This window comes from Aythya ferina (genome assembly GCF_964211825.1).
Source record: "Aythya ferina genome assembly, chromosome: 1".
NCBI lineage: Eukaryota > Metazoa > Chordata > Aves > Anseriformes > Anatidae > Aythya > Aythya ferina.
Genome location: NC_140296.1, coordinates 123,811,904 through 123,826,990, shown reverse-complemented (window position 1 = coordinate 123,826,990; position 15,087 = coordinate 123,811,904). Strand labels below are relative to the sequence as shown.

General features: G+C 38.8%; 1 protein-coding gene across 7 annotated transcripts in view; it reads left to right on the top strand.

Annotated features, from left to right (window-relative positions):
* Window positions 1–15,087, top strand: part of WARS2 (tryptophanyl tRNA synthetase 2, mitochondrial) — a 51,724-nt gene that overhangs the window by 32,340 nt on the left and 4,297 nt on the right. For 4 of the 7 annotated variants that reach the window (XM_084507266.1, XM_084507268.1, XM_084507269.1 and 1 more), the window contains 4 exons: window positions 1,751–1,831; window positions 3,524–3,609; window positions 6,094–6,212; window positions 8,183–9,190. In XM_084507266.1, coding sequence (XP_084363392.1) covers window positions 1,751–1,831; window positions 3,524–3,609; window positions 6,094–6,212; window positions 8,183–8,631 — 735 coding nt within the window. In that variant the 3' untranslated portion in view covers window positions 8,632–9,190. Of the gene's footprint in view, window positions 1–1,750; window positions 1,832–3,523; window positions 3,610–6,093; window positions 6,213–8,182; window positions 9,191–10,937; window positions 13,527–15,087 lie in introns of those variants that run through there. The other 3 variants (XR_014688870.1, XR_014688868.1, XR_014688869.1) reach the window with 3 other exon arrangements.

Genomic DNA, 15,087 nt, shown 5'->3' with positions numbered 1-15,087 from the left:
AGAACTCTCCTAGCCTTGCTTAGGAAAAGACTGGGTTGCTTTTGAAGTTTAGAAGCAAATATAGCTTGCAGGAACCCAGAACTGTGGAATCAACTCAACAAATGCTGTTTAGATCACTTGGTGTTTTGGTAACTGATGTAATGTCAAAGCCCCTGATGCAATGAAACACACATGCAGTCTTGGCTGTGGAAGCAACGTCTGACAGAGTCAGATCAATGACTGCATAGTTTTAAAGGGAGTCCTTGTCAACACAAGTGCAACAGAGCACCATCTTCTCTCTATCCGTGACTAGAAGAAAGGAATGAGAAACCACTTTGAACCAGATGGTGATTCCTCCTAGATGAAATAGGAGTCTGGGCTTAGTATTTTCTATGCAGCTCAGTTTACTCCTTGTGTCTTGCAGAAGATACATTTGGTGCATCTTGATGCACTTTGTCTTGTGCACAGAAAATAGCAAGTCATATAAGCATGAGGAAATTAAAAGAGAGAGAGAAAAAAAAATCAACCAGAAATACTTCATATCTCTCACTGGGATTTTGCCTTGAGGTCAGATACCTTTATGCAGCATTGGCAACCAAAACAGTCTAATGACTGTTAGCTAGGAAATGACTTAATATAAAACGTGACAACAAAGGAATTGCCATTAACAATGCAAGTTCTTACTTGTTAACAAACATTTCTTACTGCCTTCCATCTGGGAGGTTGTGTCATATTGTGAGCATAACGCTTTGAACACCTTCGAGATGGTTAGCATGCTTTTAAACGTCCAAACCTGCCAATATTGAAAGGAGCGAATAAAATTTGTAAGCAAAGGAGCAGAATACAGATCACCTTGGTTTGTTTTTTTTTTTGTTTTTTTTTTTTCTTTTTATCTTATAGCTAACTAGCAACAGATCAAAATGGCTAGAAAGATGTTAAAGAACAGAGTATGTATCAGCAAAGCTTGCCTGTTTTTTATAAATCCTGAAATTAATATTGAATATGCAAAAGCTGAGGGATGTATGTCAAAAATCTAAATGTGGATTCATCCAGCATAGGTTGCTGCACAGCGTGTTTCTTGTCTTGGTCTGTAGATTGTCTTCCTCTTAGGAAGAAAGGAATATCACTCTGTCTAATGTGTTTCTGAAACTATTAAAATTTCACTGTTGTGACATTTTCCCCAGAAGGTTAAATGAAGACTTTGTTGTACAAGATTACAAAGGGTCTTCTTTCTCTCTCATCTTTTAAAAGGGCCTGATCCTTCTCTTCCACCTCTAAATAAGTATTAGTTTTGATAGGACTGCTGAACTGAGGGGCAAATTAATGCGCTATTCAGGCTATACTCTAAGTTCAACACACAACTTCTGCTGTTATCACTGTTACTCAGACAGTGGCAGTGTAATTAAGGCCTGTTGGTGCACTGAAAGCCCTGACAAACCTCACCAGGGCCCTCCACCCATGCACCTTCTGCCCATTGCCCCAGGGTCTCCACCTAAGCTCAGACTGTGGCCCCTGATCTTCACCTGAGCTATGTCATGGTGTACCTGTTCTCAGTGCTGTATCTACTGCCCTGGTTTTCTTACTGGGCTTCCTGGATTGCCCACAGAAATGGCCTAAGCCTTTAAGTTAGCTTGTCACTGCTGACCTCAGTGAAAAAAATGACAAAAATAAATGATTTTCTAATCTTTGATATTGTTTATCTATTTTGATTTCAAGGAAATACACATATAAATGCAGAAGAATAAAATACATTCTGACTTTTTACTTCCAGGTCCCTGAGCATGCAGAACTTGCCTGGATTCTTGGGTGCATAACTAATGTGCCACGTTTACTACGCTTGCCCCAGTGGAAGGTATTTATGAACCATTTAATAAGTTGAAAGGAAATGTGTGGGAATTCAGTAGAATTTTTGTCCTTGAAATATTTGTTATCTGTGAAGTACCAACTGTATCTTGGTTGTCCTTGCTTTTGGGTTAAACAATTCTCTAGTCATATGGTGGAAAGAGGAAAATGTGTATTTTCATGTCTGTTGCTATCAGTGAATGTGTTCCTGTTAGAAACTACAGGATAATATTTTTGGCAGAGACTAGCAAAAGCTGTACCAGATGGAAGAGTTGTTTAATTAGTTTTATTAAACTGATTTTTTTTTTTTTAAAAAAAAGGACTTGTTTCAATGTTTGTTTAATAATGCAGAAAAGTACAAGATTTTGTAGTGGAAGCCTTGCTTATTAAGGAGTTCCATAAAGGGAGGTGGCTGTTCTGTAGATTTTATAGAAGAGGATGCAAAAGAAACATTTGCTGGGAGAGGAGTATAGAAATTATAAATATTAAAAGTGTGCCAAATGATAAAGTTAATGCACCTTGAATGTTTGCCTTTACAAGTTCCATGCTCATCTTAATCTTGGTACTGTATCAGCATTACTGTATCAACTGCATTCTTGCATTTAATTTCCTTGGATTTTATTTGGCATTTAGTAGGCAGAAAAACCAAACGGCAGGAGAGAGAAGTATCAAAAAAGGGGGAAAAAATCTTAAGAGCAGTTTGGCTTGCAGAGTTCAGAGCAGTCCTAAATACCTCCAGATGTTTTCTTTTTTTTCCTGTTTTTCTTCTTAATTAAATAAAAACAGTAAAACTTAAATACAGCAACCAGCGTTAATGCGTGGCATAGATTAAAGCCAACCTTTTTAAACCTGAGGTTCTAAAGTTAAACTCTTAAGTCCTACTTTAACTGTATTGGCTTTCCAAATCTACAGATAGGTGTTACAGGTGCTAGGTTTTGCAGAGTAGATTTCGTGGGGATGAAGAGAGAATCTGTGTGATAGGGTGAGGAAAAAATGAAAGATATTTTCCTCTTAATGAAATCACTTAGGTTGTAGAGTTTTAGTGTAGTTAACTATGGTTAAAAACAAAAAGTAGATATGCTGCTGCTATAACATACTGAGTATCTTTAGCTGGAATATCTTGGTTTCAGTGACCAATATCCTGGAGTGGTAAAAGACTTCAGGACAGAAGCTGGTTTGTGTGGGGCAATGTGAACTAATGGAGAGAACACTGGACCCTGCCTCTGTAGTTCTGGGTTGTCACTGACCCTGCTGGTGACTGCGATCACTGCATATTGATCTCTGGTCACTGAAATGCAGGTGGTTAATGCCTTTTTATATTTACACTATAAAGTATTTCAAAAATGTACAGCTGAAAATGCTATTTAAAAAGTAGGGGTTATCATAATAAGTGTAATAACCAACCTGACCGTTTTTTGTTTGTAAACGTTTGGTTAGTAGGTCAGAAAGCAAGCATAAGCCTGTATTCTCTTCCTACTACAATATTAGAGCAGTGTAGGAAAATGCATATCAAACATAAAATGGTATGTGTGTATTCACAAAGAGCAGATTTTACATGACACACTTTTCTATAGAGTTACACGATGAATGAGCACTACGGCTGAAACACACAAATTAGTTGGAGCTCTAATTAATTAAAATCATGGACTTTTATACTGTTAGCTAAAAAGGTGATTTATTTTTGTTTTTCTTGTCCAAACAGATGAAGCGTGCCAGTCAGAGTAATGGTGGAACTGTTGGTTTGTTGACTTACCCTGTGCTTCAAGCAGCAGATATTTTGCTGTACAAGTAAGAGTCATAATGTGAGCCCATGGGCAATGTCTGTTCATCTGCTTTAAAATGAATGAATGTTCATCAGGTCAACATGCTAACTTACTAAGTGGGGAGCTGGGTGTGATTAGATCAGAAGATTGGAAATGGATGACAACTTTTTCCCTCTACAGTGGCCAGTTTAAATCTAGCTTAGGTTGAAAGCAAAAGACATGACTGTAAACAAAACAAAACAAAACAAAAAAAAAGCCAGTCAATCTCAGAACGACTCTTGGGAAATTATAGCACACAGATTTTAATTATAGATATTACATATTCACACACATTTGTACATATCTTTTCTTTTTCAAGTAGTTATGCTTTATTTCATGCAGTGCAAGTTCTATAGAACCTAGCTGTTGAAGCTTGCTGTACACTGTCATGCCTGGTTATATTTCATATGTTTTAAACTGTCTCCATAAGTAAATGTCAGAAGTATTTCGCTGTGCATTAATTATTTTTATGTTTCAAGTGTATGTACTTTGAATTTTTTTGAAGTGAAGTTGTGAATATTTGCTGGAATACTGAAGTTATATGCAGAACTATAAAGACAAAATAACTAAGATTTGTGAGTTGTTAACCAGAAAAACATATCTAGAGAAATTTAATCCTAAGTAATCATTAGTAGGGGAAGACAGTAACATAGGAAGATCAGTAGATGATATTTCTAATTAATTTGAAATTTAACTAAAAATAATGGGAAGGAATCAAAAGGAAGAATTAGAATTTTAACATTAAAATAATCTTTTATATATTGAGACCCATTTGATTGTCAAGCAGTACTGTAGGGTGAAATGTAGACAACATTATCAGAAATTACCTTGCTTTGATTGATTAATTTCAACCATGTATGCCTCTTCCATCTCTAATAAGATCATGTGATTCATCATTCTTTAGTGAAGTCTGTGTTTTGTTTGCTACCATGTGTATTAACAGCAGGTTGTCCAGACAGAGTGCAAAACAGGGAAGTGAAAGAGAAACAATATCTCTTTGAAGAAGTTTCGGATAGTATTTTTAATAAGAAATGTTTTAATGTAAAAGCATAATATAGGGAACAAGAATAAGGGAGAAATGGAAACACAGGAAGGGAACAGCAGTCACGAAGAAGAATTAAGAACAGGAGAAGGGGATAAACAGTACTAATTCAGATGAACCAAGGATCAAAGAAAAAGGAAAATGGACAGAAGGTAAATATATGACAGAAAGGAATAAAAATAGCAACAGGACAGAAATATTAAAAAAGCAGCAAGGGAAAAGGCAAAGAATCATGCAGAGACATTTATAAAAACAATATGTTTTCTGTTTAGTGGCAAACTTTGTGAATATGGAACCATTTTGGCATATGGAAACATTTCTTTTGACCTGCTTAAAGTATATTGATTATAGTAACTGATTTTCTTTCTGTTAGTTGTAGGCCACTGTGATTTCCTATTGGCTACTGTAACTGTTTTTAGGTTGCTTTGCTGACTATTTGGTGGGGGATAAAGGTGGACAAATTGATTCCTGGATGTCTGCCCAGTAATTCAGAATCGGAAGGAAGAAGTACCGTGTTGAACTGAATTTTTCTGGGAACTTGAAAGATGCGTAGTGAACTTTCTTACACTGGAACGTATCCAGGATTCAGAGCTGAATACCCTGCAAGCGTTAGAAAAAAAAATCTGCTTGGAGGAGGGAAGAGTAATCAAAAGCTGGCAAAATTTCAAGTCAGCCTCATCTAAAGAATCATATATATTTTTAGCGAGTATGATTAACTGTGGGAAAGAATCACCAGGGGAAGTAATGGATTCTTCACCTCCTCATGTCCTCAGACGCAGATTATATTTTCCTCCAGAATTTCATTCAAGCTATGGAGCTCAGTACAGAAGATCAGAAGATCAAATGATCCTTTGATCCTAACAGCCCTAATCTAGGAAAGATAACACTTATGGTAGTAGAAATGCTGGCCCACGTGATATTTATAAAATCATGACCCATGAGGAAGAACCACTCTCTTCTTTCCTTCCCTTGGTAAATTCATAGTACTAACTTCTCAACAACAGTTATGTCTTCCTGAGATTTGACAAGGCAAGGTTGGACTTTATGCCTTGCAGATCTTTCTTGCTTTGTTCACACACTCTAACACATGCTCTTTGATCTCTAAAGAGACAGCAGGAGATACGACAAAAACCTTTCTTTGAGCTGAGTTTAATTATTTGCTCTCACTGGTTTCTTTACTATATGTGTTTTTGTGAAAAAAAATATTTTTACCCTTGGAATTGTGCTTCCGTTTAGCACAGAAAACAGATTCACACTGGGATGCAGTCTGTTTGGGATCTTGTCCACATAGCACCTATATCTAGCTGGGACTGTGTGTTTGGCTTAGTCTGGCTCTTAGTCATGGCAGGAGCTGTGACAGTCTTGAGTAACATTTCAGCAGAACCACAGAGCTTTGCTGAATTTCCTGTATCTGTCTTTTATTAAAAGGTCGACACATGTTCCTGTTGGAGAAGATCAAGTCCTGCACCTGGAACTAGCCCAAGATATAGCACAACATTTCAACAAGAAATACGGAGAATTCTTTCCTGTGCCCAAAGCCATTTTAAGTGAGCTGGTCTTGGTGTTTTATTTATTTATTTATTTACCCCCTAAATTGCACTTCAAGGCTGAGGATGGATTTAAATATTGTGGGAACAGTTTCAGGTACAAGGAAAAGAGAATTCTCTGATGCTAAAATGGTTGACAAGGGAAAAACTGACAGCAAAAGACTAGCGGCTATGAAAATGAACTACCAAAATGGACATAAGTCTTTACAAGGCCTTGGTAGAGAAATGTATGCATTGAGGGTCTCTCCTATATGTTGCTAGTTCAGGAGATGTTTAAAGAACAAGATAAGACCCCTTGCAAGCAGAATTCTGTAGTTTCTGAATGGTAATATTTACATTAAGCATGCTAAATAGCTCGTAGGTTTATTGCTACAGTGTTCAAAAAGTGCTCAAGTGTGTTTAATTTATACTTGCATATTTCAGTAAGGGTCTTTTATAGAGCTTAGACTTGCTGTTTTTTGATCTTAGACTAAGGGAGACTTATAAGGAAAATCTTCTCAGCCATTTTGAGCTACAAGGTCATAGGCCGGGGGGTGAGGGGGAGTCAGATGGCGCAAATGGCATGTTTGTTAAGAAACGTGAAAAATTGGGCAAGGAAGAAGCATTGCATCTTTGTTATAAGTAATGTAGAGGAATGCACAGCAGAGACCTTCGCCCCCAAAAGGGCAAGGAGCTCTCACCTTAAAAAAGACAGGCAGTAATAAACCTTTCTCAGTTTTCAAGCCTCAGTGACAAAAATGGTGTTAGACCTAGAGTGGGGTTTAAAGAATACTGATTACTGCAAGCCCTGTAGTCTCTAATGAACAACTAAATAGTAAGCACTGTAATGAGGAGGTGAATGTAGCCTATGGCACAGGGGGAGACTGTTTAGCAGTAAGCCAAAAGCTCAAACTGGAAAAAAAGAAAAAAAAAAACTTTTCACTTTCCTCATGAGAAGAATACTTTAATAAGTGCACAGGTATACATAAACCAATGACATGACACAGATTAATGGAGCAGTTAGGGAGTTACTCAGACTCACTAACTGTAGGAAGCTTAATTACCCAGGCTCCTTCAAATTTTCAGTAAAAAGACAGACCCTTCCAAAAGGTGACTCAGAACAGACCTCATTCTGGGGCAGTCTGAACTGTACCCCGTCCTTACACTGAGTACATAATCAATCAATGAAGTGTACACAATTAATTTAGTTGGTTGTATTAGATGTCTAAAAACGATTGGTGTGAATACTTTCTAAATTAGAGGTACTTTTGTGTATACTGTGAATCATGTTTCTTGGTGAAAGACTGAAATAGTTCAGGTTGATTCTGTTAAATAAAATACTTTGCAATATTTCCCTAATGCTGTTATTCTATTTCATGTGCACACATTTATCTTAGTAGTTTGTACAATAGCCACAGCTCTGTCTGAGCAGTGACTTCCCTTTAATGGAGCTGGTTAGTCTATGGTTAGGGAACTCTTGAGAACCAGCTGTCTTAATTGACGGTCAGGATAATTACTCAAATGCTTGGTGATAAGAGTTTCCTAAAGGAGATTACCTGTTCTGGGCTTCTTTTTACCAAGAGATTTAGCCTATTCCCCCACTGTTACAGAACCTTTCGGTAATGTCCATTCTGTGCTCTCAAGGTATCTCATTCCTGATGCTAGGAATGTAATGGAATGAGAGAATTTCTGTGGAAGATCAACATGTAGCCACAGAAAATATTAGACAGTGTCCCCACAGAAGTTTCCACTTAGAGAGGAGGGCGAAAATGAAGCTAGGTTTTCATTTAGTTAGGGGAGGTGAAAATTGACTTAGAAGGACCGGGAGGCCATAAGGACTAAATAGGAGGGTACATGATTGTGCTCACAACTCCTTTTTAAGCATGGGCAAACAGAGTTTAACCATACAGCTACCAGTGTTCTTAGCAACTATCATAAGAAACCATTGTCTATGCATGTGCATAATTGTTCCTTTTTTTTTTTTTTTTAAGGTACAACAAAGAAAATAAAATCCCTCAGAGATCCAACGGTGAAGATGTCTAAGTCAGACACACAGAAGTTAGCTACTGTTAACATAGTGGACAGCCCTGATGAAATAGTGCTGAAATTCCGCAAAGCTGTGACTGACTTTACCTCTGAGGTGACCTATGACCCAGCCAATCGTCCTGGTGTCTCTAATCTGGTGTCCATTCATTCTGCAGTATCGGGACTTAGCATAGAAGAAGTGCTACACCAATCTGTTGGTCTTGACACTGCTCACTACAAAATGGTGGTAGCAGAGTCAGTTATTCAAAAGTTTGCACCAATCAGGAATGAAATCAAGAAACTCCAGGAGGACAAATCCCATCTGATACAGGTTTTAGAGGCTGGAGCAGAGAAAGCCAAAGAACTGGCTACCCCCATCTATCAAGAAATAAGAAGACTGGTGGGATTTCAGTAGAAACTGCTGAGTAGTTGCAAGGAATTTTGCTCCTGGGACAGCTATTTTGTTACTTGTATCATCTTAATCATTTCAGTTTGAAACAGACACTCTTTTTTTTTTTTTTTTTTTTTTTTTCCTATTGCAAAATCCAAGTAGAACGTCTAAGATGTTTGCATGTGTGTGAAGCCAGTTCTTTACAATGGGACCAGCAGTGAGCTTATGAGGATGGTCTGAGGAGGAGGGTGCAGGCAATCACAGTTCATGAAGAAATCCCACAAAAGCAAAAGACAAGGTTGCCCATGTGTGTGTGTTTTTGTTTTTTTTTTGTTTTTTTTTTAATACGTTATCAACTACTGCAAAAAAACTACAGTATAGGTAATATGATTTGAATCTCACTAAGAGAGTTGTAATCTTCCCAATAACATCCTTAGCTGTGGATGCGGTCTTGTTACAGATGGATAGCTCATCCTGTTAATGGTTATTCAGCTCTGATACTGTGGTAGACTGTGTTCTTGAATAACCAGAAAGCATAGACTTACAAATAAAAATGCTCAGGGATTTGATGGTGAAGACAGAACTTACTGCCTCTCCCTGTTGTGTCTTCAAAACCAGTGTAATTTTTTGATTTACATCTAGTTTGTGTGAAGTAAATTAGTCTGTCTTATGGATACAGATATTTATACTGTAAAACTAATTCTGACTACTGGGCTAGATGGCCTCTTTTGTAGTCACTCCAAAGAATGTGCAGTGAATGTGAATTTCATTTCAGCTGCCTGTGCAATCCTGCTGTTCAGTTCTGAGGTTCTTCAGCAGGAAACTACATATGCTTCAGCTGCTTCTTTTCTACCCACTCTTTGGGTTAGCAGAGAACTCGGAGATTTTTGGTTCAGCATCAAATATAAGATTCATTTAGAAAAGGTTTGGGAGGGGGGGGAGTGTGTGAAAGAGATCTTAGACTGATAACATAGAGAACTTCCTGTATAATTTACAAAATTACTTATTTAAAAATTATGCTGAGGTCAGAGCCAGAACTATGGTAAAATATTTTGTTAAAATGAGATTAAATAGATCTTTACGAAATCTTACTACTGAGCCTCAGGAAAATGCAGTAATGGGAGAATGATGTTAGCGTCTACTGATCCTAGGCCTCAGAAGACCCACAGGGTGGGACCCATGGGCCATGCTGTGTACTGGGGAGTGTGTGGTGAATGAAGGCAAGCTGTCAAAAGGAGACACTGTTCTCCTAGAAGGGGTCAATCATTCTTGTGAAAGCAACTGATGAGGCTTTGGTGGGGCCAGGAGCAAACTCCAAAATCTACAGAAGGCAGCCCTAGGGAGCACTGCAACCCCAACATGGGGCAAACAAGGTATGGGGTGGCAGTTTGCACAGCAGTTTGCATGGAACAGCATGCAGGAAGGGCATTGTCACTCTGCCAGTCTAAATGGGTAGTTATATTGATGTTAAATTAGTTAAGTTAGTTAAATTGATGGTCATAATCCTCTCACAAAGAGCTTTAGCAGTGGTATCCTCCAAGAAGAAAGCTATGTCCTCTGCATCCCCTGTGGCCTCTGCATTCACTGTATCTTGCACAACTACCCAGACAGAGCTCCCAAGGAAACAGCCATCCAGGTCTCAAGCTGCAGCATGTGCCCAAGTTTTCTGTCAGTGTCTGAGGGCAGCAGTGAGCACAACTGTTGGAGGTGTGGCCAGGCAGAGAAACTGCTCAGCCTAATGGCAGAGCTCTCTGAGGAGGTGTGCAGGTTGAGGAGCATTAGGGAGTCTGAGAAGGAAATTGGTGGAAGTGTACTCTACCATCCTGGGATAGATGCATCAGCCAGTCATAACATAAGATAACATAAGATCCACCACCTTCTCGCCACCAGGTAGGTAGAAGGTGGTAATTTCAGAGATAAAGAAGCAGGTTTCTGCTTAGGGCAGCAGGCAAACTCCTTCCCTGCCTACCTCACTTTCTCAGGTTCCCTTATGCAATAGGTGTGAGGCCCTGGAACTTGAAGGATTCCCAAACAATGATGTCTATGATGGTTCGTCTGTGTTGGAGGGATCACCAAGGGCAGGTCAACCTACCCCCTTGCATCACAACAACCTACTTTAAGAAATAAAAGACAGGTTGTTGTCATTAGTGACTCCCTTCTGAGGAGAACAGAGTCCCAACTATATATACCAACTACACCCAACTCATAGTGAAGTCTACTGTCTCCTTAGGGCCTGGGTTAAAGATGTTACCAGAAAACTTACTAGTGTGATATGGCTCTCAGATTATCATCCTTTTTTTTTTTTTTTTTTTTTTTTTTTTTATATATAGGCAATGATGAAGCTGCAGTGAGATCAAAAGAAACAGCAAGAACAACCAAAAGAGACTGCAGGTCCTTGAGACAGGTCCTTGGGACTCAGTTGTACAGAGCTTACAGTTGGCAATGACACACTTGAGAGCCTCTGGATAAGGATTAAGGGACAAGCAAATAAAGTGGATGTCATTGTGGGAGTCTACTATAAACCACCCGGCCAGGTTGACAATACTGATCAGTTATTCTATAAAGAATTAAGAGAGAACTCTAGATCAGCTACCTTTGTCCTTATGGGTAACTTCAACTTGCCAGACGTTAACTGAGAATACCACACAACTGATACAAACAGGTCCAGGAAATTCCTGTGGCACATTGATGGTAACTTCTCAGAACAGATACCAAGAAGCTGACTAGGACTGGTGGCCTGTGAACAGAGAGGGTCTTGGGTGAAGTGGTGGTTGGTGGCTATCTTGGCCACAGTGGCAATGAGGTAGTTGAGTTTCAAATCTTTGGTGATAAAACTTCCAGCAAAACTTTGACCCTGGATATGGAAAGAGCAGACTTCAGGCTGCTCAAGGAATTTATTAGTCAGGTCCCATGTGATTTTGCTTTAGAAGGTATTGGGGTCCATCCGTGCTGGTCACTTTTTAAGAGCAATCTCTTAAGACTGCAGGATCAGGCAATTCCAAAATGTCAGAAATCAAGCAAGTGGGACACAAGGCTAGCTTGGCTGAGCAGGGATCTTTTTCTAGAGCTTAGGCAGAAAAGGAAAGAGTGTGGACATTGGAAGCAAGGTCAGGTGACATGGGAGGACTACAGAAATGCTTTTTGCCATTGTAGGGAGAAAATTTGTGCAGACAAAGCTCAACTAAAGTTGAACTTGGCCAGTGCTGTGGGGGACAACAAAAAAAGGGTTGTTTAAGTGTGTTAGCAAAAGGAGAACCAGAGATGACATTGGTCCATTACTTAGTAAGGTTGATCACCTCACAAATAGGGACATGGACAAAGCAGAGACGTTTAATGCCGTCTTTGTCTGTCTTTGACACCAATGATGGGCCCTGGGACTCCGGAACCCTGAATTGGAGGACCGTGACTGCCGGAAACTCCCTGCAGACTCTGACCTATGCTGTGGGATTTGCTGCTCAAGCTAAACGCACATAAGTCTATGGGGCCCAATGGGATTCATTACAGGGTACTAAAAGAACTGGCTGATGTCATTGTGAGATCTCTCAATTAGTTTTTAATGGTCTTGGGAATCTGAAGAGGTCCCAGCTGACTGGAAGCTGACAAATGTTGTCCCAGTTTTCAAGAAGGAAGACCCCAGAAATTGCAGGCTGGTCAGTTATGCTTCAGTGCCTGGTAAAATTACAAAGAAGATCATTCTGGGAGCTACTGAAAAACACTTCAAAGGCAACACAGTCACTGCTAATGGCTGATACAGGTTTGTGAGGGGAAAGTCCTGTTTAACTAACGTAATTTCCTTGTATGATGAGGTTATCCATCTGGTTGACTGATGGCATCCAGTAGATGTGATCCTTTTTAATTTCAGCAAAGCTTTCCGTATTATTTCTCACAGTATTGTTCTGGACAAAACATCCAGCATACAGCTGGACAAAAGCATAATGTGATGAGTAAACAATTGGCTGACAGGTTAGGCTCAAAGGGTTATAGTAAATGGGGTTACATCACCTAAGGCTCAATTTTAGGTCCAGTTCTCTTTAATGTTTTCATAAATTTCTCAGATGCAAGACTTCAAGGTATACTAAGCAGGTTTGCAGATGGCACTAAACTGGGAGGAGCTGTTGATTCCTTTGAGGGTAGAGAGGTCTTGCAGAGAGATCTTGACTAATTAGAAGGCTGGGCAACAATATGAAGTTTAAGAAAAGCGAGTGCTGGATTCTGCACCTAGAATGGAGCAATCCCAGATATACATACAGTCTATGAGATGAGAGGATGAAGAGCAGCCCCACAGAAAGTGTGTTGAGGGTTCTGGTCAACAGTAAGTTGAATGTGAGTCAACAGTGTGCCCTGGCAGCCTAAAGGGCCAATTATACCTTGAGGTGCATGAAGCAGAGCATTGCTAGCCAGCTGAGGGAAGGGAAGCCCTGCTAAGTGCTGGTGTGGCCTCATCTCAAACACTATGTGTGGTTTTGGGTGCCTCAATATAAGAAAGGCATAAAACTATTAAAGAGTGTCCAAAGGAGAGCTACAAAGATGATGAAGGGTCTAGAAGTTCTAGAGCTCAAGAAGTGTTTGGACAACACTTGAAAATATGGTTTGATTTTTAGGTAGTCCTGTGTGGAGCCAGAAGTTGAACTTGATGGTCTTGGTAGGTCCCTTCCAAATCAGGATATTCTGTGATTCTAGTACATGCTAAAATGTAATAAAAGCCTTACTTATCCTATGCCAGCATATTTAACGGTGCTCTGTATGAACTTGCTATACTGTAATGTAAATTGAGCTCTGTATTCTGTGAGCTCATAACCATTATATGCCTGTAGCATTTGTCATGGGGGACTGTAGGCTTATATTAATGAGTTGGAAAAATGGGGGGTCTCTATATAATACAGACTTTTTAAATAAATATGATGTTCAGTTTTAATTCACTTAATTATCATGGTGAGGTGATTCAGAAATAACTAGTTAATTTTGCAGAACATGAAGTTGTGGTCTGAGTGTTTGGGAATCTGCACTGAGACCTGTATTTGTTAAGGATCTGAAGAAAGAGAGCCACGAGGCAAGAACTTGATGCTAGTTTCTAAAGTTAGTCAAGACTAGAGGAGCAGAGTAGATGGGGAGAATGAGGGGAAACTAAATGTAATGTAGACAAGTCCTCTGAAAAGAATGTGTGTTCATAAATAGTCTCTGGTTTTAAAATAGGTGTAGTACTTCAGGAACAGTTATGCACAGTTATTGCTGTGCATATTCAGGTAGTTTTGTAAGACTTTGGCCAGTGTTTCACAACAGATTCGTATATATATCAGTCTGCATGGGAAATAAGACAAAAAATTAACACACAACTCACAATTATTTTTATTCATTAATGTCAAGATGAAGGCTTATTGGGTTCATTTAACTCTCTTCTGCTTGTATCATAATTTTAACCCGAGTTACCAAAGAACTTGACATACTTGACTTCTGCAATCATTTTATCCCCTTTCTGTGGCACAATCTTAGCAGAGAAAGTAAAGAAGAAGAAAAAAAAAAAAAAAAAAAGGACAAAGATGGTAAAATAAATTAAAATAAATAATAGAGAGCTGGCTTTGTTACTTTTTGTGTTGTCCAAACAAAATATATTCAAGGGAAAGTGAAAGGCAAATGAATAGAAGTTGTTAAAATGTCGTCTGTACTAAATGTAGCTAAAGTCACGAGTTTAGCTATATTTAGTGAGTGGGACTTCATAGACTAAAGAGCAGGACAGTTCAGCTGAAGTAGATCTCCACTTTTTAATGATCTTTCTTTCACACAAAATCTCAAGCTCTGGCATTGTAAGTTAGAGCAGATAACATTATGAAAAGCAAATACCCCTTCCAGTTGTAGTTCTCCTCAACACAGCCTTGTTCACTAACCACTGCATGCCAGCATTGTCATAAAGTGTTTTGCTGTGACACTTGGATTGGATTAGAGCAAAGGTCCCACAATTCGTTCTTCAGGAGAAACAGGCGTAGTATTCATGGAGATACTGAAAATCTTTAACATTAATATATCTAATTTTTACCTCTTATTTTCCAGTAGCAAAGACAGGACCATTCAAAAGACAAATCACAGTTTTAAGGTCTTTATACACATATGATACTCAATTCATCTAACACCTGGTTCTGGCATTCAACACATCACCTTTTCAGTGAAGAGGAAATAGGAGTATTCATACGTCTTCAATGCTATTTTTTTTTCTTTCTTGTTTTTTTTTTTTTTTGGGGGGGGGGGGGGCAACATATTACATATCCTCTTCTACTGTTCAATTTAATAAAAATAAATTTTAGATTTGGCTAAGTACAACTGCCAGTTTTAGTAATTATAAGAATATATAATTATGATTAAAGAAAGTATTTACAATGTAGTTGTTCCATAGCTGGTGGTGAAATCAAGAAACATCCGAAGTTATTTGATTGTCGAAGTTTGTAGCTTCCTCATTTCTTAGTGAAGGATTTCTGTATCATGATTGTC